Here is a 24,697-nt window from a genome sequence, read left to right as displayed (position 1 = left end):
AAAGGCCGTTTCTTCAATTACACCATCTTAAACGAGAGGGAAGCGTTCTATGCGCAGCTGGAGGCAACGTACGATAGCTGCTCACGATAAAACTTCAAGATCGTCATCGGGGATATGAACGCCCAGGTCGGCAGGGAAGCAATGTATAGACCGGTGATCGGGCCCCATAGCTTACACACCGACACCAACGATAACGACCAGCGATGCATCAACTTTGCAGCTTCCCGAGACATGGTGATCAGAAGCACATTCTTTTCCCACAAAGATATTCACAAAGCCACCTGGAGATCACCTGACTAACGAACTTTTAACCAAATCGACCATATTCTCATCGAGGGCCGATTTTTCTCGAACATCACTAACGTACGCTCCCTACGGGGTGCGGATATCGACTCGGACCATTACCTAGTAGCAATACACGTGCGCTTAAAACTATCGACGGTTTATACCTTGCAACAAAGCCGCCCTCCTCGGTTAAATACTTGGCAGCTAAACAACCCACCAATTGCTGAAAACTACGCGCGAGTACTGGATGAAGCTCTACCTTGTTCTGTGGAGCTAGATGCTTCGACCCTCGAAAACGGATGGAGTATTTTACACTCGGCCGTCAACAAGGCCGCAACCGCGGTGCTAGGAGTGGAAGACTCGAGTGCACGAAATGATCAGTTTGACGGGGAACCACCAAGCAATAAAGCGGAAAAAAGAGCTTGGAAAATCTGTCTAAGCATATCCACGTAAGAGAATTTGGCCAAGTATCCACGAGCGCGGAATGAGTTGACCATGATCCTGAGCAGGAAAAAGCGCCAGAACGAGGACAGAGATCGTGAGGATCTGGAACAACTATTCCGGGCTAATGACACGTGCAAGATTTATGAGAAGGTGAATCAATATTGTACGCAAACTTTTGAAAACCATTAGAAAGTTACTTGTGTTACATGAATACTTAGTTAAAAAAATAAATTAATTAATTCGAAAAAAAATTCTGTAACATAAGCATTAAATATATTGCTTAAACAAATGGTTTTCTGCATAATAACTTGGCCTCCCTCCAGAGGCGAGAAAACCTCTTCTCTTAGGTTAAAAACTTCTCTAATAAAAAAATGGCTTGGCCCCCCTCACACGAAAATCCTGGCTACGTCACTGCCTCTCGCCCCAGACTACTGTGACACAATTTGCCCCGAAACATGTTATTTGAACAAACATGAAAATTGACGCATGCTTGCAAATAAATAGCCTGTAAATCACTTTTCTATGCAGTCGTTAAAACTAAATAAATAATTTATCTATAATATAGGGTAAAGCCATTGAATTTTTAAATGACTAGTTTTCCGTTTTGAATTATCGCATAAGACGCGGTGCCAAAAATTTCAATGATTTTTAAATAGAAACTCATAACTTGCTGCTTATTATTTATCGCTGGTAGAAAAAGGTACTGTTACGATGTTTGAAAGAAATATATTTCAAACTTGGAATAATGTCATAGGACTTAGAAAACTTCATTGACACACTTTACCCCGTGACACACTTTACCCCGTCCAACCCTACCTAAATGTTCTTATGTGGTTTTGAAACATAACTTTTTCATGCGGATATGATTTCGTATCTCTCAGTTACAATCTATACCTATAAAAAAGGATTTCTGTCTGTCTGTCTGTCTGTCTGTCTGTCTGTCTGTCTGTCTGTCTGTCTGTCTGTCTGTCTGTCTGTCTGTCTGTCTGTCTGTCTGTCTGTCTGTCTGTCTGTCTGTCTGTCTGTCTGTCTGTCTGTCTGTCTGTCTGTCTGTCTGTCTGTCTGTCTGTCTGTCTGTCTGTCTGTCTGTCTGTCTGTCTGTCTGTCTGTCTGTCTGTCTGTCTGTCTGTCTGTCTGTCTGTCTGTCTGTCTGTCTGTCTGTCTGTCTGTCTGTCTGTCTGTCTGTCTGTCTGTCTGTCTGTCTGTCTGTCTGTCTGTCTGTCTGTCTGTCTGTCTGTCTGTCTGTCTGTCTGTCTGTCTGTCTGTCTGTCTGTCTGTCTGTCTGTCTGTCTGTCTGTCTGTCTGTCTGTCTGTCTGTCTGTCTGTCTGTCTGTCTGTCTGTCTGTCTGTCTGTCTGTCTGTCTGTCTGTCTGTCTGTCTGTCTGTCTGTCTGTCTGTCTGTCTGTCTGTCTGTCTGTCTGTCTGTCTGTCTGTCTGTCTGTCTGTCTGTCTGTCTGTCTGTCTGTCTGTCTGTCTGTCTGTCTGTCTGTCTGTCTGTCTGTCTGTCTGTCTGTCTGTCTGTCTGTCTGTCTGTCTGTCTGTCTGTCTGTCTGTCTGTCTGTCTGTCTGTCTGTCTGTCTGTCTGTCTGTCTGTCTGTCTGTCTGTCTGTCTGTCTGTCTGTCTGTCTGTCTGTCTGTCTGTCTGTCTGTCTGTCTGTCTGTCTGTCTGTCTGTCTGTCTGTCTGTCTGTCTGTCTGTCTGTCTGTCTGTCTGTCTGTCTGTCTGTCTGTCTGTCTGTCTGTCTGTCTGTCTGTCTGTCTGTCTGTCTGTCTGTCTGTCTGTCTGTCTGTCTGTCTGTCTGTCTGTCTGTCTGTCTGTCTGTCTGTCTGTCTGTCTGTCTGTCTGTCTGTCTGTCTGTCTGTCTGTCTGTCTGTCTGTCTGTCTGTCTGTCTGTCTGTCTGTCTGTCTGTCTGTCTGTCTGTCTGTCTGTCTGTCTGTCTGTCTGTCTGTCTGTCTGTCTGTCTGTCTGTCTGTCTGTCTGTCTGTCTGTCTGTCTGTCTGTCTGTCTGTCTGTCTGTCTGTCTGTCTGTCTGTCTGTCTGTCTGTCTGTCTGTCTGTCTGTCTGTCTGTCTGTCTGTCTGTCTGTCTGTCTGTCTGTCTGTCTGTCTGTCTGTCTGTCTGTCTGTCTGTCTGTCTGTCTGTCTGTCTGTCTGTCTGTCTGTCTGTCTGTCTGTCTGTCTGTCTGTCTGTCTGTCTGTCTGTCTGTCTGTCTGTCTGTCTGTCTGTCTGTCTGTCTGTCTGTCTGTCTGTCTGTCTGTCTGTCTGTCTGTCTGTCTGTCTGTCTGTCTGTCTGTCTGTCTGTCTGTCTGTCTGTCTGTCTGTCTGTCTGTCTGTCTGTCTGTCTGTCTGTCTGTCTGTCTGTCTGTCTGTCTGTCTGTCTGTCTGTCTGTCTGTCTGTCTGTCTGTCTGTCTGTCTGTCTGTCTGTCTGTCTGTCTGTCTGTCTGTCTGTCTGTCTGTCTGTCTGTCTGTCTGTCTGTCTGTCTGTCTGTCTGTCTGTCTGTCTGTCTGTCTGTCTGTCTGTCTGTCTGTCTGTCTGTCTGTCTGTCTGTCTGTCTGTCTGTCTGTCTGTCTGTCTGTCTGTCTGTCTGTCTGTCTGTCTGTCTGTCTGTCTGTCTGTCTGTCTGTCTGTCTGTCTGTCTGTCTGTCTGTCTGTCTGTCTGTCTGTCTGTCTGTCTGTCTGTCTGTCTGTCTGTCTGTCTGTCTGTCTGTCTGTCTGTCTGTCTGTCTGTCTGTCTGTCTGTCTGTCTGTCTGTCTGTCTGTCTGTCTGTCTGTCTGTCTGTCTGTCTGTCTGTCTGTCTGTCTGTCTGTCTGTCTGTCTGTCTGTCTGTCTGTCTGTCTGTCTGTCTGTCTGTCTGTCTGTCTGTCTGTCTGTCTGTCTGTCTGTCTGTCTGTCTGTCTGTCTGTCTGTCTGTCTGTCTGTCTGTCTGTCTGTCTGTCTGTCTGTCTGTCTGTCTGTCTGTCTGTCTGTCTGTCTGTCTGTCTGTCTGTCTGTCTGTCTGTCTGTCTGTCTGTCTGTCTGTCTGTCTGTCTGTCTGTCTGTCTGTCTGTCTGTCTGTCTGTCTGTCTGTCTGTCTGTCTGTCTGTCTGTCTGTCTGTCTGTCTGTCTGTCTGTCTGTCTGTCTGTCTGTCTGTCTGTCTGTCTGTCTGTCTGTCTGTCTGTCTGTCTGTCTGTCTGTCTGTCTGTCTGTCTGTCTGTCTGTCTGTCTGTCTGTCTGTCTGTCTGTCTGTCTGTCTGTCTGTCTGTCTGTCTGTCTGTCTGTCTGTCTGTCTGTCTGTCTGTCTGTCTGTCTGTCTGTCTGTCTGTCTGTCTGTCTGTCTGTCTGTCTGTCTGTCTGTCTGTCTGTCTGTCTGTCTGTCTGTCTGTCTGTCTGTCTGTCTGTCTGTCTGTCTGTCTGTCTGTCTGTCTGTCTGTCTGTCTGTCTGTCTGTCTGTCTGTCTGTCTGTCTGTCTGTCTGTCTGTCTGTCTGTCTGTCTGTCTGTCTGTCTGTCTGTCTGTCTGTCTGTCTGTCTGTCTGTCTGTCTGTCTGTCTGTCTGTCTGTCTGTCTGTCTGTCTGTCTGTCTGTCTGTCTGTCTGTCTGTCTGTCTGTCTGTCTGTCTGTCTGTCTGTCTGTCTGTCTGTCTGTCTGTCTGTCTGTCTGTCTGTCTGTCTGTCTGTCTGTCTGTCTGTCTGTCTGTCTGTCTGTCTGTCTGTCTGTCTGTCTGTCTGTCTGTCTGTCTGTCTGTCTGTCTGTCTGTCTGTCTGTCTGTCTGTCTGTCTGTCTGTCTGTCTGTCTGTCTGTCTGTCTGTCTGTCTGTCTGTCTGTCTGTCTGTCTGTCTGTCTGTCTGTCTGTCTGTCTGTCTGTCTGTCTGTCTGTCTGTCTGTCTGTCTGTCTGTCTGTCTGTCTGTCTGTCTGTCTGTCTGTCTGTCTGTCTGTCTGTCTGTCTGTCTGTCTGTCTGTCTGTCTGTCTGTCTGTCTGTCTGTCTGTCTGTCTGTCTGTCTGTCTGTCTGTCTGTCTGTCTGTCTGTCTGTCTGTCTGTCTGTCTGTCTGTCTGTCTGTCTGTCTGTCTGTCTGTCTGTCTGTCTGTCTGTCTGTCTGTCTGTCTGTCTGTCTGTCTGTCTGTCTGTCTGTCTGTCTGTCTGTCTGTCTGTCTGTCTGTCTGTCTGTCTGTCTGTCTGTCTGTCTGTCTGTCTGTCTGTCTGTCTGTCTGTCTGTCTGTCTGTCTGTCTGTCTGTCTGTCTGTCTGTCTGTCTGTCTGTCTGTCTGTCTGTCTGTCTGTCTGTCTGTCTGTCTGTCTGTCTGTCTGTCTGTCTGTCTGTCTGTCTGTCTGTCTGTCTGTCTGTCTGTCTGTCTGTCTGTCTGTCTGTCTGTCTGTCTGTCTGTCTGTCTGTCTGTCTGTCTGTCTGTCTGTCTGTCTGTCTGTCTGTCTGTCTGTCTGTCTGTCTGTCTGTCTGTCTGTCTGTCTGTCTGTCTGTCTGTCTGTCTGTCTGTCTGTCTGTCTGTCTGTCTGTCTGTCTGTCTGTCTGTCTGTCTGTCTGTCTGTCTGTCTGTCTGTCTGTCTGTCTGTCTGTCTGTCTGTCTGTCTGTCTGTCTGTCTGTCTGTCTGTCTGTCTGTCTGTCTGTCTGTCTGTCTGTCTGTCTGTCTGTCTGTCTGTCTGTCTGTCTGTCTGTCTGTCTGTCTGTCTGTCTGTCTGTCTGTCTGTCTGTCTGTCTGTCTGTCTGTCTGTCTGTCTGTCTGTCTGTCTGTCTGTCTGTCTGTCCCTATGTTCCTTTTAGAATCGAAAACGACTGAACCGATCGGCGTGAAAATTTGCATGTAGAGGTTTTTGGGGCTACGGAAGGTTCTCTCGACGGCAAAAGTCCCCTCCCCCCACTATGAGGGGGGCGCTCTCATACAAATCTATGCCTAAAAATCAGAGGGGTTGTGTACCAGACACGACCGCATATATATGTGACGCAGGACTACGTAAGTCTCTTTGTAGTAATACTGGCATGTATTCATGCTTGTAATCATTGGATTCTTCATGTATACATGCTATATGCAACATATATACATGTTACATGCGTTGTATGTAACATTTATCAAAGTAGTAACATTGCATACGTTCAATTCTCAAAAGATTGTGCATTTGAAAACAATTTAACAAAATCAAGAACACAAACTATTGCTTTCTTGCTACCTTACTGAAATTAAAGATTGTTTTTATTATCCATAGTTTCCCACGTTGAAGGGATTTTACCAATTCAATCCTATTTTATCAACAGCACATCTTTCCACTACACTTCTTATGAAACGGCAAGCATGCGTATTCATACAGAGTCGTATTATAACCGAATACTACAGTTGTAGCACATTTTTCCAACACAGGTATCAAGTTCGCCGAGGTTTAATCGTCTCGCAGTTAAGAATTTGCAATCTGTTGCGACAACGAACTTGTGTCATTTTTTCTGGCACACTTCCCTAACACAGACATCAAATTGGACTAGGTTTAATCGCGTACGTAAGAAATCTGTTGGCACGAGGGGGCTTTGTTACTCTCTCTGGCGTACTTCCCAAGCAAGGACATCAAAATGGTCTAGGTTGACCGCGGTGTTAAGAAATCTTGTTGAAATGAGGAAACTTTGTCACTTGTTTTGGCTTACTTCCCAAGCACAGATATCAAATTGGTATAGGTTTAGATCATCGTAAAGAATCTTCCAACCAATCACGAAGCGAGAATTCTGGTAAAACATAAGCTCATTATTTTCAATTTTTCAATAGTTCAACATCAAGAATCCATACTTTTCTTCATTTGGGTTAATTCTTAGAAGATTTTCCAATCGATTGGTGTAAGAATATTGAAAATCGATCGGAAAACCGCTGAGCTATTAGCGCTCAAAACCTTTCATTTTTCGTAACGCTCGCATTTTTCGATTTTTTGGTATGACACCCTATCTCAAAACTTGCCGTAAGACGTAGTCCTACGTCAAAAAATGGATTTCTGTCTGTTTTATGTTCCTTATAGAATCGAAAACTACTGAACCAATCGGAGTGAAAATTTCTGCATAACTCGAGAATTAATCAAGCAAATGGAACAAAATTTTACATGTGGGTGTTTCTGGAGACAAAAATTTTTTCTATGGTGAATTAGGACCCCTTTCCATTTTAAAAGTGGGGGCTCCCATACAAATGAAATACAAATTTCCTCATAACTCGAGAACTAATCAAGCAAATGGAACAAAATTTGACATGTGGGTGTTTTTGGAGACAAGAATTTTTGCTATGATGGATTGAAACCTCTCCCCACTTCAGGAGGGGGGGCTCCTATACAAATGAAACACAAATTTCCTCATAACTCGAGAACTAATTAATCAAATGGAACCATATTTTGCATGTGGGTGTTTTCGGAGGCATGAATTTTTTCTATGATGAATTAATACCCCTCTCCCTTTTTAGGAGGGGGGGGGCTCCCATACAAGTGAAATACAAATTTCCTCTTAACTCGAAAAGTAATCAAGCAAATGGAACCAAATTTGGCATGTGGGGGGTTTTGGAGGCAGGATTTTTTTAATGATGGTTTGAGACTCCTCCAGACTATCGAAAAGTACTCTCTTTTTCATGATTGTCGTTCAAAGCAGTTTCTACTGTTTGCCTGCGTTCGCTATGCCTGCACGCACCACTGTGACGAAATCCCATTCAAAACGTACTGAGAACAGAGAAGCACAATGCTAAACAAGAACAGGCTGAAGTCTACAATCGGGGGTTTGTTCAACCACTGTCGTTGGAAGTAACTGGTTTAGGTATACGGCTTTTGCAGTCCACGAAATGATTTCAAAACGATATTTGTTGTATATCCGACGTTTCGGCCGTTGGTTTCGGCCTTTTTCAAAGGAAATCTAGCAATTGTTTGTTTTATTGACAACATGTAACGTACAAAATTATAATTTTACTCACATAGGTATCGTTTTACGTTAAGCGCACTAGCTCTGCGGTTGGAAGTAACTTATGCCGGATTGTTATGACTGCATCATTTTCATTTTTGTATGCCTTCTTCGGCATCTAAAAGTAACGGTGACAGTCATCTTGCAATTATGAGAGTCTTCCAAGCCGTAAGATATTTGTCGCGAAACGACTGTTATGAATCGACTGTAGCACGAAAATTTTAATCGGTAGAATTACGTATCTATTAGGGAACGATAACATATTTATTGAATCAAGAAGCCAAAGACTGATCTTATGAGTGCAACTAGGTCTTGTTCGATCACTTAGAAATGTGATTGAATTAATTATTCAAGTTATAGCCTGATTCGAAATCTCATTTGGCTTGTTTTGATGTAACATATTTTGAAGTTTATATGTATGCCGCAGTAATATATAATATTGAAGCTGCAGATATATGCGTTTTTAATTTGATATAGGGCTTTGTGAAGAAAGCTAATATTTACGGTTATGTATCCCAGAAATGTATGTAATGAATGAATGAATGTATGTACGGTTATGTAACGCTGGACCGGTTGTCACCACCTAGTAGGGTAAAAGTGCGACTCACGGACGGGGCAAAAGTTCAATTAATGGGTGAGGTAAAAATACATAGGTAACTTTATACAGTTGTGAGCACTATATTACAGATACTAGAAATGGTCGGTGTTAAGGACGACACCCCATCAGCCATATATACGTTTGCCATACGGATGGTTGCCATACGTACGAATGCCATAATGTATGTTTGCCATAATGGACGGGAGCCATACAGACGAATGCCATGGCAAACATGCATTATGGCATTCGTACGAATGGCAACCGTCCGTATGGCTATCGTATTTATGGCTCTCGTCCGGTCACCGGTTTATAGCTATTAATTGTTCGAAATCATCTCATAACTCCGGCTGTTCACAACATTGCTGTAATCTGATTAGAGTAAAATATAGCTTAGAAAATTCTGGATCGTTTGCTGTCATTAACTCATTTTTTTAAATTTTGCGACTTGGTCCGGTCTGACTTAACACCGACCAAAAGGAAGATCTGCAGAATTATTATATTCTGTCTGTTGAATTCAGGGTTCTCAACCGTACCATAATTATCGTGCCTGTACGATTATTTAGGAGTTTGTACCACTGACAAAAAACGTGTACGATAATTATCAGAAACACGATAATCACGTTTATGGGCTCCATTCTGTAAGTCACATCAACCGGCTCGACTCGAATCAGTCAATGTCGAATGCGGATAGAACGGGCAGCATAGCGGCTCGATGAAAAACCGAAACAAATTAAGGTGAAACGTCACTTGATGACAGCTGATTCACTAGCTGTCGTTGAGGTCAACGATTTGAAGCAAACAACCTTTAAAAGTAATCTGTAATTGTTCGTTTTCTCAATGCAATTTTTTGCGTGAATCTATGAAGTTTTAAGGGCCGTGCAGAATTGGTACGTTATGGTTGACAGTTGACAGTTTTCCCATACAATCTGTCAGATTGACGCAACCGCTACAATAACGTACCAATTCTGCGCGGGGCTTTAAGGCTTCCATGCACGTACGTACATGTTGGCTGAAAATGTTGGTTAATTCATGTTCGGCCAACTACATGCTCGCCGGTGTTTGAGTGCCACGAACCAAGCTGGCAGAAGAGGATGTTGGGCGCGGTGCTCGACCGGAATGACCCTCCAACATTTTGTTTATCTCCAACCCAACATATGCGTACGTGTAAAGAGACCTTTGCGGTTGGAAAAAGGCACGATAATTTCGACACAAAACCGATAATATTACAGCCCTGACATGATAACTGTTTTCTGCGATGTTGAGAACCCTGGTTGAATTTTATGTAAAGAATAGTTCGATAGTTCGTAAGGCTATAAAAATGTTTTATAAGAAAATCTACTGCATCGCGTAATATTATTTTTGGGCGAAAAATCAGACGTAAGTTAGGTTACATCTATATATGACACATTCCGCCGTGACGTTACAACATTTTGACTCTTATTTGCACCGTATTTATGTTTGAACTTGGAAAATCGTTGAGAAACCCCCGAATATTATTATACATTTGGAAAGAGCATCAAATTTTCTATTAAAAGTGAACAAATTAATAGCATTTTCTTTACCTAGATTGTTTCGGAAAGCAAATGAATCGTTTGTTTGAGAAACCCCACAAACGCCATTTTTATGAAAATTGACTTTTTAACAGTTTTCCAACCCTTGTGGATATCTACACCTTCCCTCAAAATTCCAGACAAAGTTAGTTCCACGAACCCCTTTTAATTGGGGTTGCAAATATCCGTTTGTTTGAGAAACCCCAAATATCCATGTTTCCGATAATCACCTAGAGCGGCGCTGCGATAAGTACAAAATTATCATTCAATATTTACGTGCAATGTTATAAGCAGTTTTTGCAACACAATTCAATCGTATAAAAATGTCTTCGGAATCGAAAAATTACGAGTTGGACACAGTCAAAAAGAAGAAACATAGTGTTCGGCGGACTACAGAATACAAGGCGAAAGTTATTAAAAGTAAAAGAACGTCGTATAAAATCAAAAAGAAAAAAATGTTTTAGGTGAAAAAGTGAGAGCTGATTGCAAATGCGGATAAACTTGGATTAGTTGGTTCTACAAGATAAACGTAAATAAACCATTCTTGTAATGTAGATACAGTAAAAACTGTAGCAATCTCGTTCCGGAAATCGACAGACTAAACTATCCATGCATTTCTCACAAAAGCAGTAACCTACTAATTACTATACAATGTTAATAATAGCACAATATATAAATAAAAGGTTTAATCTTCTATTTATCTTTTCTGTTAGCTCGTTGCTTTTCCTAATATAAGTAATCCGTCGAGCACTCCCGAGTCACTGTAAAATCAATAGTTTATGCGTTCGAAGTATTTAAGGTGCTGTTCACGTATCTTCATTTCCTTTTGGTATAACGTAATTTGAGAACAGACCCTTATTCTCAGATTCTGCTCCATAATCATTTAAAATGCTTATTTTCTGGTTATAATATCTTTAACTACAACTAGCAAAGTATCAAGGTATTCTATGCGATGTGAATTCGTGTTACTCTGTTCTATTTATGCAATTCAAAACCCGCCGTTATTCCATTTACCTTTTATTTTTTAATAGGTAAATGCAAACCATGATAAAAATTTCGATTAAAAAAGTACAATACTTTTTCTGAAACTTGTAGTATTCTACATGAAAATTTTTAATAAATAATATTTAGCGCCCCTCCTTTCTTCTTCTTTTTAGCGGTACGTACTAAATTAACATCCCCAGTGATATATGGTAGCAAATTACATACTATGAACATTAAAAGGTCACAAGTTTGAATAAAAATGGCCTAAAACTACTGAAGTGCACTATCAATTTCTTGTTTGTTTGAGAAACCCCAAATATCCATCAACTTTAAAGCCTTGTAATTTTAGCTAGAATCATTATTTTGATCAAAAGATAAATCTACATAATGTATTTTAGATACTATCATAGAACCTTATACCAAAAAATATAAGGATTGGTTCAAAATTTTGAGAAAATCAGTTTTTTGTTGTTTTCCAACAATAGTGTCGAGTAGACTTGTGGGGTTTCTCAAACAAACGATTCAAATACAGTCAAGATTTGTAAACGCGGATTCGAAGAACGCGGATTTCTATAGCGCGGATACCACAATATTTCTATAACGCGGTTAACAGATACGACAGTGGTGTCTTTTAAAAAGTTGTAGGGCAGAAAGTTACGGGTTGGCCTGCTGGAGGTGCCGGAATATCCGTTGAAATTTTCGTATTGGTAAAATTGAAAAAACATATTTGAACTAACTTAAGTCGGGTTAATGATACAATTTAAATAAAAAAAAATAAGTCAGTGACCTTAGAAAGCCGTCGCCCCCCAATTAGTGTACTTGTATAACGCGCTTAATATAACGCGGCCCCAATTAACCGCGTTATACAAATATCTACTGTAGCGTGACGTTACAACTTGCCAGAAATTCGTCTTTTGGTTCTTCTCTTAAAAACATGAAAATTCTGCTCTCTTTCAAATTTATCTAAAGTCTTTCTTCTATGATTTGATGAGAGATAAATACTGAATAACTTGCCATATTCAGAATTCTTGAAAACTTTTCTAAAGCAACCATCATGCTGTGTCTTAAGGTTTCGATGCCATTACTTGTGTCTCACTTTTTTGAATCCGTCCCGCTGTGCGCCGCGAGCTTCAATTAGTTGTAACTTAGGTTCTGCACACTTACTAACTTATTTTCATTCTTTAGGCACCGCTTTAAAGGTATTTTTGAGTACATAGAAATTACGGATTACAAGATTGTTTGAAGCGAAAAAGTACATCTTTTCCGTGACGTTACAACGCAAAAATGGCCTTATTTCATCCACTCGAAATACAAAATAACTGCAAAATTACATCCAAACCTTTTCAACGAAGATTTTCTTTTTCCAATTGAAAATTGAAGTTTGTACATACTAAATTGTGCTACTAACAAAGTTAGTGGTTGGCGGTTAGCATTAGCTTCCGCTGAATTTTTGGTATCCAAGCTAACGTTTTGAATTAGCGGTTTAGCTGTTAGCGATGCTAAAATTCCGGTTAGCGGTACCCACCTCTGCCGGAGATATCCTGAATTTTCCAGGGGTGTATCAAAAATTGATTTTTCCTTCGCATGAATCTTTTCCTATAGTATGAAAATTCATTCACATTTATATTTTTCTAAAATCTAAAATTAATTTGTAGTCAGTTGGTGAAATAAGAATGAGAATTTGTTGAAAATAACATAGATATGGTCATTTCGGTGAAATCAGTGAAATTGGTCGAAAAACACGAAATTGATCCGAGGGCCGAGTCACATATACCAATCGACAGGGTTCGACGAACTGAGCAATGTGTATGTGTGTGCGTGTGTGTGTGTGTGTGTGTGTGTGTGTGTGTGTGTGTGTGTGTGTGTGTGTGTGTGTGTGTGTGTGTGTGTGTGTGTGTGTGTGTGTGTGTGTGTGTGTGTGTGTGTGTGTGTGTGTGTGTGTGTGTGTGTGTGTGTGTGTGTGTATGTGTGTATGTATGTGCGGGGCGCAACTTTTCTATCGCCTGTTTCTCGGAGATGGCTGAACCGATTTGTTCGCTATTACTTTTGTTTGATAGGTATTATTGCCTAGTATATCACTATTGAATTGTTTCGAGGTCCGATATTTCGTTTAGTTATAAGTAAAAAGTGAAAATTACGTGACACGATTTTCTCCGGAACCGAATGACCGATTTCAACGATCTCGGTATCGAATGAAAGCTCTTGTTAACGCTAAATTTTTCGGGTAAATTTTATTGAAAACAAACAAGTAGTCAAAAAGTTATGCTTAAAAAACCTGTTTTGACAAGGTAATAATTATCGCCTGTTTCTTAGAGATGACTAAACCGATTTAGGCGCTATTAGTCTCATTTGAAAGGTGACATAACCTAATAGATCACTATTGATTTGTTTTTTGATTGGACGTTTAATTTGAAAGTTATGAGCAATTGAATACAACACATTAAAATTTACAATAATTTATAACGATTTCATCTAAAATGATTTATCTAACTTGAATTATTTTGGTATCAAATTAGAGATTTTAATGCTCCAAATATATCTGCAAAATTTCAGAAGAATCGGTTTTGCCGATCAAAACATAATATTAACCCTCCAACACTCGCGCTGACGGTTGTAATACGGTTACTCGCGCGCACGATGGCCCAAAGCCAAAAAGACATGCGCACTAGAATTTTGACTGGGAAAACTAGGTTTTAGGTTTATGGAACCTTCGGAAGAATTTCTTGAAATTGAAAGTTCTATCGTCTGGTGCAATTTAAATTTTAATTTATCCCCCTAAAAGTGAAATAACAAAATTAAACAAAACAAAATTATATAACACATTGATGTGTTCTGCAAAGTTTTAGATCATATTATTACAAGAAATTTTGTTCAATACAGTAACCTTCTATCTACTCAGCGAAGGTAGAAAAATCTTTTTCATTGTATATGAATTTTAGCTCTTTTTGTAATTGTTGTATGACTTTTTTATGTATTACAAAATTGTATAAATAGTAAAAATACACAACTTTGCTGAACATAGAATACCTCTATGTTTGCTTATTTAGAAACTGTAGAACTTTGATTATAAAAAATACCCTGATTTTGACCCCGAATTACTCGACTACCAACAGACGGATACATTTTAAACATTTTACATTTGCTGGTAGTTTTGCTGCATACAGACACCATTTTTCCATATGAAGAAACGAGAGAAAATTCCAGTTGGGGCCAATTGCGGTACACCTCACATGCTACTTGCTTCGTTTCTGTGATGGTGTCGGTTTATGCTAATCTATTTTCCTAACAATTTAAACTATCAATGCATTGAATAATTCCGACATTTTGCTCATAACAAGTTTATTAAAGAATATACGTTAGTATATACGTAATATACGATTTGTAACTTTATAACAATATGGCATTCAAAAACCTACACATGGTGTACAAAATACAACAGCGTGTGTAACCGAAGGTTAATAAAAATTGATGAAATTTATTCAAGAAAACTTTATTGTTGTGAATCAAATAGAATGGCATTACAGGAAATTATGCATAGTTCAAAAACCTATAAACTAGACCTTTACTACACAATGCATATGTTAAAGAATAATATTTCATCTTACAACTTAATGTCGCAGTGGCCTTTTAACCCAATGCTTTTCTGGCATACAAAAAAAAACTTACTTTTACTTGCACTTACCCTCATTAGTAACAACTTACTCAGCAATTACATGAGAAAAAGAACTATCAAAATTTATAAGTGCTTCTATTTGGTTCAAATTTTGTAAACTTATTCAATTTCCAAAAATTTCATGTAAACCAAACGTGTCGATTTCTATCTCAAACAGCAAGTAAGACCGTATAACAAAGGTTCTTTTCACCACTAGGTGGATTAAATCAGGTTTTTTTTTTATCAAATTCGAATATACGTCCCACTTGCACCAGAAAATTGACTTAATTTTAAAAATTCTTCTTAGTTTCATTTCATGTAAATAGACCTTTTTTGTAATCAAACCTTCATGTGATACTACTAAAAAGATACTGTGTTGCAAGAATTTTAATCCTCCGATGTTCCAGTTTTTATGAAATTTAAAAATTTCGTATTAAATAAATGTTATTGATGATTTATAGAGATTTACACCCATGCTGCCAAATGGCGACGTAGGGCACCAAATGTATAAAATAATCATAGGTGTAAATTATACAGTCGATTTAACCCTAGCTATGCAATTTTTAAATCTCACTTGCCATCTGTACCGTTGTACATATATGTAAAAATGGTTGAGATAAAGCGGTGTAATAACCGAAGGCTACATAGAAGAGTGTAACACTGACGAGAGTTGAAAGAGTCTCTAGTCTTGATTCGGCCGCGTTCGTGAGCAGACGTGATTTAGGCCTACGCGAGTGTCTCTATATAAGTATATAGTACCAGTTACAATGGCGACGAGGCTAAAGATTGGTGAGTTTTATTTCTAAAAAATCAGTGATTTTTGTGAGTTCAAATATAAATTTAACTGTGAAAGTGTTTAACGTAGTGCTAGATAAAATCGATGAAACAAAATTAAGAAGAAAAAGTTACTATCGAAGAGTAAATGGAAAAAGTGATATTTTAACAAAATGGCGTATTTTCTCGTATAAGCTGGGTGCGAATCGTTGATGCAAGGGGTTGAGTGGGGAAACGTATACGTGTACAATAAAGAAGCAGGAATAATGTACATGGTGATGGGTAACGGTAATAATGTACGGATGTAATAGTGAGCTGGTTGCTAATTCACGCTTGTATGATGGTAGTGGTAGTAAAAAGTGTTGATGCCGGATGGTGACCGGAGTATGGGTTGGTCTTGGAATAATGAAAAAAAAATGTGTATTTGCTGTTGTTTTAAAGCTTCGTGCTCGAGTAAATGTACTATGTACAAATCGACCTACTCCGTGCTACAGCAGTAGTGGTAAAGTCAGCTACGTGCTTATGAAGAAATTTGTTACTTCGTGTAAGAGTTTACAAGTTGCATGCGCGAGATCATTGTTTGCTTCGTGTTTGGTTGGTTGCTTCGTGCTAGAGAGAATCCATGCGCAAGATGTCTCATTGGGTGAACAACCAGCTGAAAGCTTTAGTTGGAATTGTGAGCAGCGTTACCAAGAGCGTTTTCTTCGTGAAATGATATACCATATGGTAGTAAGCTGGTGCAAGTGCAAGCTCATAACATTGCAGATTGAGTATGCTAGCGAGAGAAATCGTCTGTTATGTATTGGTATGGTTGTAGATTAGACTATCGATATTGAAGTAAGGTATGTATATATGAGCTATGTGTGATACGAGGAAATGTTTCTTGCTGACGGTTCTGTATAAGGCAATAGACAACATTTATTTTTTTACTAATTAATGGGGGAAAAACGTCCAGGAGTAAAAGGAAATGGTTCTTTACTGTTGATGCCACTGTAGAATATAGTTTCTAGCATTCCCATGTACCTATAAGCGATACATAAAAATGTTTGAAGCATTGCTTATTGTTTTGTTTCACAGATGCTGCTGTAATGCCACCATTTAGAGTTGGCACAGATCCGCGAAACGACTGGCTAAAATGGAAAAAAGCTTTTGCTAGATTTCTCATTGCGAATGAAATCATCAATGACGAAGAGAAATTTAATTTGCTTTTAGTACTTGGGGGTATCGAACTTCAAACCTATTTCGATAAAGTAGACAAAGTTGAAGTTGGTATCGCGTCCAATGACGGCTTGGAAATTCAAATTTTAAAATACGATTCGGCTGTGGTTGCGATTGACAACTACTTCGCGCCTCAACTAAATAAACGATTTGAACACCAGTTTAGAGCTATGAAACAAGACCAAAATGAAAGCTTCGAAGATTTTGTTTTTAAATTGAAAGACCAAGCGAATCGATGCAAATTTGTAGATGCTGATGACATGATCGTAGATCAAGTGATTGAAGGTTGCTACTGCTCAAATTTAAGAAAAAAGCTACTAACTGAAGAAAAAAGTTTGATAGATGTTTTACAGTTAGGAAAAACATTAGAAGAAGTACAAAAACAAACACGACAATATGTGCGACCAGCTTCGTTTAACGAAATCGCTGAAAGCTCTATAGTACATAAAGTAACGAATACACGACAAATGACAAACACAGAATTTATTCGCAAATGTTACAATTGCAACAGGCCTGGACATATAGCAAAGGATGTACAAAAATGCGCGGCAAGAAACGTTACTTGTTTTAACTGCGGGATGAAAGGTCATTTTAAAGTGTGCTGTAGGAAAAGAAAACATGACGATTCGAAGAAAAACGATGGAAGAAAAGAAATGTGTATGCTATTGTGGAAAGTACAGGCGAGGAAACGCCCGTTCAGAATAAAGCTATATTATATGTTGATGAAGGTAACAATTCTGAAACATTAAACCTCAACGTCGGAGGTATTCTAACCTCCATGACAGTAGACTCGGGCTCACCAGCAAACATAATACGTGAAGATACCTACCATAAGCTTAAACGCCAGGGGGCACATTTCCTGAACGAACGAAATGAGGATGAAATAGAAGCTCGTTACGAATCTTTCGCTTCCGAAGAAAAAATTCGTTTTACAAAAGCTTTCGAAACTGAAATCAGTATACCTGGTGAGGAGACAGGGGTTTGGGCCCACATTCTTGTTGCACCAAAGGGCCAAACAGATTTGTTGAGCAAACCTACAGCTTTCGCCCTAGGGGTGTTAAAGATTGGATACAATGTCAATAATGTTGTGGATAGGTCAGCTGAAGTAAGTCAAATGTACGAGTTTCCGAAGGTACCGGATACCTTGGTAAAAATTCAAATTGATGAAAACGTTACTCCAGTTATACAACCTGCGCGTAGACTTCCTATTGCAATGGATGCGGACGTAGAAAGGGTTATTCAAGATCTACTTGAGAGTGGAATCATCGAAAGAGCGAATAGTTCATTATCATGGGTATCACCATTGGTGCCCATTAGGAAGAGCGATGGACGGATCAGACTTTGCGTAGATATGAGGGTTGCCAACCAAGCAGTAATTCGCGAAAATTATCCTATGCCAAACATTGATGCTGCCATGGCGTCTATCAGGAAAGTCGCTAAACTGTCAAAAATCGATTTAGAATCAGCATATTATCACTTCGAACTCGAGCCACAAAGCAGAGACATTACGACGTTTGCAGCACGAAGTGGAGCATACCGGTTTCGTAGATTAATGTTTGGTATTAAATCTGCACCGGAGTTATTTCAACGCGCGATGGAAAACCTTTTTCGTGGAATTGACGGCCTAATAGTCTTCATGGATGACTTTCTGGTTCACGGTTGCTCTGAGGAAGAGCATGATCTCAGATTAGAGCTAGTATTGAAACGGATTAAAGAGTTAAATATGAAGATCAACATGTCAAAGTCTGTTTTTGGGGTAAAAGAGGTATCATTTTTGGGACACGTAGTGTCAACAAATGGCATCAAACCAACCCAAGATAAAGTACAAGCAATACTAAACTTACAACCACCGAAAAACCTAACCGAACTGAAGTCATTGTTAGGAATGATAAATTTTGTTGGAAAGTTTATACCAAATTTAGCTACGATGACTTGTCACATGAGAAGATTATTGGGGAAAGACACTGTCTTTTCATGGAAGGAAAACCAGTCAGAAGAACTGAATCAAATAAAAAAAATACTCGGAAATGTTCAATCGCTTGGATTCTATGATACTGATGATGAAACACTATTGATTACAGACGCGAGCCCAGTTGGGGTCGGAGCGATTCTAGTACAAAAGAAAGGTAATTTTTTTGTAATTAATTGTAATTAAGATTTTCAATTTTCGAATTCATTTCCAAAGGTGAAATATCTAGGGCAATTTATTGTGCATCACGAAGTTTGGCAAGTCACGAAAGGAAGTATTGTCAGACCGAAAAGGAGTGTTACGCAATCGTGTGGGCCATGGAAAAATTGTATATTTATTTGTACGGAAAGCGGTTCACACTTGTGACGGATTGTAAACCACTCCAATATCTTTTCAATCGTGTAAAATCTAAACCGTCAGCCAGAATCGAAAGATGGATTTTGCGACTACAGGCATTCGATTTCGACGTGAGATACGAACCGGGGACTCAAAACCTTGCGGATTCCCTTTCACGATTAGCAGTAGCAGACCTGAGTTGCACCGGGGAATCAGATGTTATTAAATGGTTAGTTGAGGAAGTAAAACCTACTGCTGTACATCTAGAGGAAATAGAGATGGCCACGCTGAGGGATAAAGAGCTTATGCTAGTAAAGGAAGCTATAAGCACTGGAAATTGGGACGACGTTCCAATCCAATATCGTACAGCTACGATCAGAGACAATTTAGCACAATATGGTGAGCTGCTTCTAAGGGGAGACCGAATCGTCATTCCTAAAGATTTCCAGGACAGAATTGTAGGATTGGCACACATCGGTCATCAGGGAAGTACAGGAATAAAGGCACACCTTCGGTCAAAGGTTTGGTTTCCAGGTATGGATAAACTTATCGAAGAAAAAGTTAAGAACTGTAAGCCATGTCAAATGACTTCCCCCGCAGATAAACCTAATCCGATTATACGTCGTATGCCCACGGAGCCATGGCAAGATATAGCCATAGACTTCAAAGAAGGATTGCCATCATCGGAATCACTACTCGTTGTAGTCTGCTATACCAGCAGATTTATCCAAACTGAGCCTATGAATCCCGCGACATCTCAAAAAGTTATAAGAGCTTTGTTGAAGATGTTTGCATCATTTGGAATTCCGCCTCAATTCCGAGCATCGGAATTTAAACAATTTTGTGTTGGATTCGGTATTCATTTGAACCTCTCGACACCATATTGGCCTGAACAAAATGGTGCTGTAGAAAGACAAATGAGAAATTTAGGACGTCGAATAAAAATCAGCGTGATTCAAGATTCTGACTGGAAATCAGATCTACTAGAATATCTGCTTATGTACCACTCAACGCCACAAGAAACAAACGGAATTTCTACTGGTCAGATGATGTTCGGCAGGGAATTAAGAAATAAAATACCTTCTGTATACAAGAACCAGAGCTTACTGTTGGAATCTGCAAAAGACCGTGATATGATACTGAAGGAGAAGCATAAATTGAGAGCTGACTCTAAACGTAATGCAACACCACATCGGTTACAAGTAGGGGACACGGTAATTATGAAGAATATAAAAACAGGATCTCTACAGCCTACTTTCGGAGAAGAAGAGTTCGACGTGATTGATGTAAAAGGTGGGGAAATCACAGTGAAATCGAAAGATAATGGAAAAATATATAAGAGGAATAGCACCCATTTTAAAATTTTGAAACCAAAAGAAAAACAAGAGGGAGAAGACGAGGTGAGCAGAGATGTGTATACAGCGAGAGAAGGGGAAGCCAGCAAATTAAATAGCAGAAAAAGTCAGGAAGAGCAAAAGTCAGCTACAGTGAAAGAAGGCAGATCAGTAACCTTGCCAAAAAGGTTTGAAGATTTCATTTTGAATATTATCTAATCCGGATATAATAGTTTATATAGAAAATTTATAGCCATTCATGAATACAATAAAATGACACATGATGTTAAGACGACGTTTGGATTATATATATAAAAGATACTCAAACAGACGAAAAGGTAAGTATTCAGTTATTGATATGTATATGTTCATGACTAAAAATTGGGAGGGATGTACCGTTGTACATATATGTAAAGATGGTTGAGATAAAGCGGTGTAATAACCGAAGGCTACATAGAAGAGTGTAACACTGACGAGAGTTGAAAGAGTCTAGTCTTGATTCGGCCGCGTTCGTGAGCAGACGTGATTTAGGCCTACGCGAGTGTCTCTATATAAGTATATAGTACCAGTTACACCATCTTAGTACAAAAAATATTCAACAAAAAATAAACAATTAGAGCAGCAGGTCTAGAATAGAAGAGCTCGATTTTTTAAAATACTGTTTTAATTGTAAGCCCATAAGCCATCGGTTATGCCATGCAATGCAAATTTCTTTGGTTTTATGCCATGCAAATAAATAAACATCCAAATTACTTGCTATGGTAATAAAACACATGTTGCACAGGAAGATTGACCTTATCTGACGCTTTGATAAATACAAAACGAGCATTATTTCACCATTCAAACCAAACCCCGAACGAACAACGACATACCACCATGTAACCAATTTCTTCAATAGGCATGGCTCCAATTTATTCGGCAGCATGAACCTTATGCACAAAAAATCGACAGTTAAAGGCGGCGACAAAAGAAACGACGATTAGCTGGATGCGTAAAAAGGCATGTATTAAACCTATGTCGATTGTGTTGAAAGGAGTGAACAAAGGGTCTGTGAAGAACGAATAACAGAATAGAAACGAAAAAATTTGTACTGAGGGGAACACGCGACAGTCACCTGTTGTCGCTGTGATAGTGGTTTTGTCATTTCAATGACTCTCATCGGTTATATTACTGCTATGGTGCAGTACTGCCCATAAATGACAAATTGGCTAATATGCCACCGACATGAACATGAGAAAAATGCAATTTTATTACTTTTGTCTGTAAAAGATGTTTTACGCGGTAATGGCAACCTGTTTAATGTGCATATTACCCCTCATACACACCGTTGAGTTCCAACAGCGATAGATGTGGCCAAATTCCCTCCGCCGGACGTTTTTAACGCAGTAGCCAGTTTTTCATTTATAAACACAAGTAGAGTTTACAATTCGGGAGCAAATTTGGCTAACGTCCATACGTTGTGAATTATCTCGTGTTAGTGAGTCTACAAAATGGCTTGAAACTACCTAAAACAATAAAGAAGCACAGGTGAAGACGAAGTGGACGACGAAACAAGTAATCCGTGCACTCCGGGCAAGTTGCCAACGAATCGTGTGCTTCAAGCGCTTGAAGCCAGAAGGAAGAAGCAGCTACTCCGTGCCGTCATTAATGGAAGCTGCCTGCTGTCTTGATTGTAAAAAAAAAGATAAAATGTGAAAAAATAACAAGATTCGATCCAAAAACCTTGCGATTGCTAACCATACGTATGAAACCACCACACCACATGATCAGTTTTAATGTGTGATGGAAAAATGCGAAATAAGAACACATCGGTTGCTGCGCATGCGGTTTGAAATCATTATGGATATTAGCCAACTTCTCATTTATTTTGGATATTAGCCAAAATTGTTTCACGTCCTGTGTCTCCAAAAATACATTTTTTTACAATCGGCTTCCGTAGGAACATTAGTTGGAGTGTATGCTATCATGTGATATTATGATCTCAATTTTGGAAAAAATGGCATATTAGCCAATTTTTCATTTATGGGCAGAGTAGCCTGACAATCGACAAACTACTGTCAGCATGCGGTACGTTTCAGAAGCCTGGACTCCTCACTCCTGTGGTAGGGGGATAAGGACTATCATACAAATAAAACAGAAATTTTTGCGTAACTCAAAAACTAATCGAACTCGAGAAATTTTAGACTTTTTTATAAAGCATTTATCAATAACAAGACAACCAAAAACTATCAATAGTAACATTAGTTAATTCAGCGCGAGACGGCCACAGGCCGCGAGTGTTGCCGGCGACTTGCCGTCGGATTCGCCGGCCACTGCGGGGAGACAGCCCCCGTAGAGATCACCTCTATCTAGGTTTTTGTATTTTCCTGGATCTACTGACCTCTATTACTTTCCTTCAATTGGGTCACCCCTGCGAAATAGTACTTTCTTCGAAAAGATTTTCCGTGAAATGGTACATCCCGCGAAAAGTTTTTCGCGAAATTCTATATTCCGCGTTATGGTCAACCGAGAATTGGTGTTCCGCAAAATGATATTCGGCGAAATGGTTTGTAATGATGGCAAATATTTAAATACTATCCGCTTTATTTTATCAGGTTAAGCAATGGGAGTTGTTTTCTACTTTATTGTGAGGAAAATTTGTATATTAAAACACTCATGAACTCCCCAGAAACTTGCAAAACTCAAGATTGTGAGAAAGGTCATCCGAGATTCACGATTTATGTACAACACAGCTTAATTTGTGGCAATACGAAGTTTGTCGGGTCAGCTAGTCAAGATATAAATATGACTTTTTTCACCCCTGTTTTTCATTTTCAACTCCTATCCGCCACCTGGAGTACACTTTTTAGGCTGACTCGTCTCTTTGATTATTTAACTCTATTATGCTTATATACACCAATGGCTAGTTCCTAACATGCACCCGTCCGTTTCCGTTGAATTTCAGGTATTATCAACACATGTATATGCCGTTCTGCATAGGTTGGTGTTCTGATCCAGTACCGTTGGAGATAACTCGTGTTAGAACTCCTATTGTTGCATATATAGTGAAGAGCATATCTTCACAAGAAAACCGCATAGTAATGATCAATCAAGGCAGTGAGCATGCTGATTTCTTGGGATAAATCTGTCATGTGTTGTGGCGTCGCTATTAAAGTTGGTGCGAGTACGGTAGCAAGGTTAGATACATTCATTTTGTTAAGGGCATGATGTGACGCGATTCGATTGAGATGCTCTAGTATGTATTTTAAACAATTAAAATGGGCTAATGGTAATTGTTTTATTGCTTCACGGAGTGAAAGTACTTGTTCACCAACGGTTCTAAAAGCTGAAAGAAACCAAAAGAAATAAAAATTAAATTTTATTAACGATAACGGTCGTCTCTTACTCATCGCGTACATGAAGGCAGGATAGGCTTGAAACGTAATTAAAGAGACAGGAAGAAGTCGCAAGTACAATTTGAGAATTCCAGCAATTACGTTTACATTACTATTGGCAAGCGCAGACATGTCCGCCTTTTCTCCATCCTTATCAAGTGCCATTTTCAGCGCATCAATTTCGTCAGCAAATCCAGAAATTCGATAAATACCTTCTTGTAGCATACCATGGTGTTCTATTTCTTCAACACATTTGATCACAATAAATGGAATTTTGCACTTATGAGCAGTAACTAGCGTTGTCAAATCAACACCAAAAATACCACGTAGCCGCTTCAAGTCAGGAACACATTTTGAAGGAACAAACTCCGAACATTTGATATGTGCAACAAATGCACAATCTGTAATGAAAGAAAATATATAGAAAATATTTAGAACTATCTTTTGTTACAAAATAAGGAGATGTTGGTGTATAAGTGTATCTGTATACATGCAAAGCAAAGCCATGGGTTTATACCGTCTTTAGACATTACCCTTCTTTATCGACAGACTTCGCAGCCGGCTGTTAGAGTACAGGAAAATTACGGGCCAGTGCAACAATCCTACTGACTCTAACTAGCAAGCACCGCCTAGCCGAGATTCGAACATAAGACGACTGGCTTGTTAGACCAGCGTCGTACCTCGAAGCTAACTGGGCGGCTTATACATGCCTGAATATTAAATATTTGAGGTGCGCGAAATAAAACACCGCAGATCAATTACAAGACTGGAACAAGACTGGTAGTTTATTGAAACCTTCTAATCGCGTCGGCGGGAAGAAAAGTAATGATGAAAAACTGAACATGTTTGAACAAGTTTTGTCGACGAATCTCTCTGCTCTCTTTCTGTGCAAATCGACACGGAGCACAGTGCTGCCAGACTGGCTGAGGGAAGTAAAGCACACCGCATCACTCCCCCTTGCTAGGAAGATTCCTACTGATCTGAAAACGCACGTGATGTCCACTCTTGGTGATCCGATCAGACGATGGGGCAGCTTCAGGATCCGTAACAGTGTAGGCTGGCTTAACTCTATCGATTGATACTGTCACGGATTTGTTTTTGATTTTGATGTTGAATGTCTTGTTGGTCCTTGAGATGACTTCGTATGGCCCAGTGAAGGGAGGTGTGATGTAATTTTACACAGATGCTAGCTAAACAATTCCAGATAACTAAAATCCCATCCACTCATCTGGCATACTCAAATAACAACCTTTTCCAAAACCTAGATCATCCTAT

At 39.7% G+C, this 24,697-nt stretch overlaps 1 protein-coding gene across 2 annotated transcripts in view; it reads right to left on the bottom strand.

The window, feature by feature from the left end:
* Positions 1-22,216: 22,216 nt before the first annotated feature.
* Positions 22,217-24,697, bottom strand: part of LOC128740009 (N-chimaerin) — a 73,038-nt gene continuing 70,557 nt past the window's right edge. Inside the window, exons 3-4 of one of the 2 annotated variants that reach the window (XM_053835519.1) lie at positions 23,434-23,823; positions 22,217-23,373 (exon numbers count right to left, since the gene is read on the bottom strand). In XM_053835519.1, the coding sequence (XP_053691494.1) occupies positions 23,108-23,373; positions 23,434-23,823 (656 nt within the window). In that variant the 3' untranslated portion in view covers positions 22,217-23,107. The remainder of the gene's footprint in view (positions 23,374-23,433; positions 23,824-24,697) is intronic. The other variant, XM_053835520.1, reaches the window with a different exon arrangement.

This window comes from Sabethes cyaneus, chromosome 3 (genome assembly GCF_943734655.1).
Source record: "Sabethes cyaneus chromosome 3, idSabCyanKW18_F2, whole genome shotgun sequence".
Lineage (NCBI taxonomy): Eukaryota > Metazoa > Arthropoda > Insecta > Diptera > Culicidae > Sabethes > Sabethes cyaneus.
Note: the sequence above shows the minus strand (reverse complement) of the source record. Positions and strands in the feature narration are given on the sequence as shown.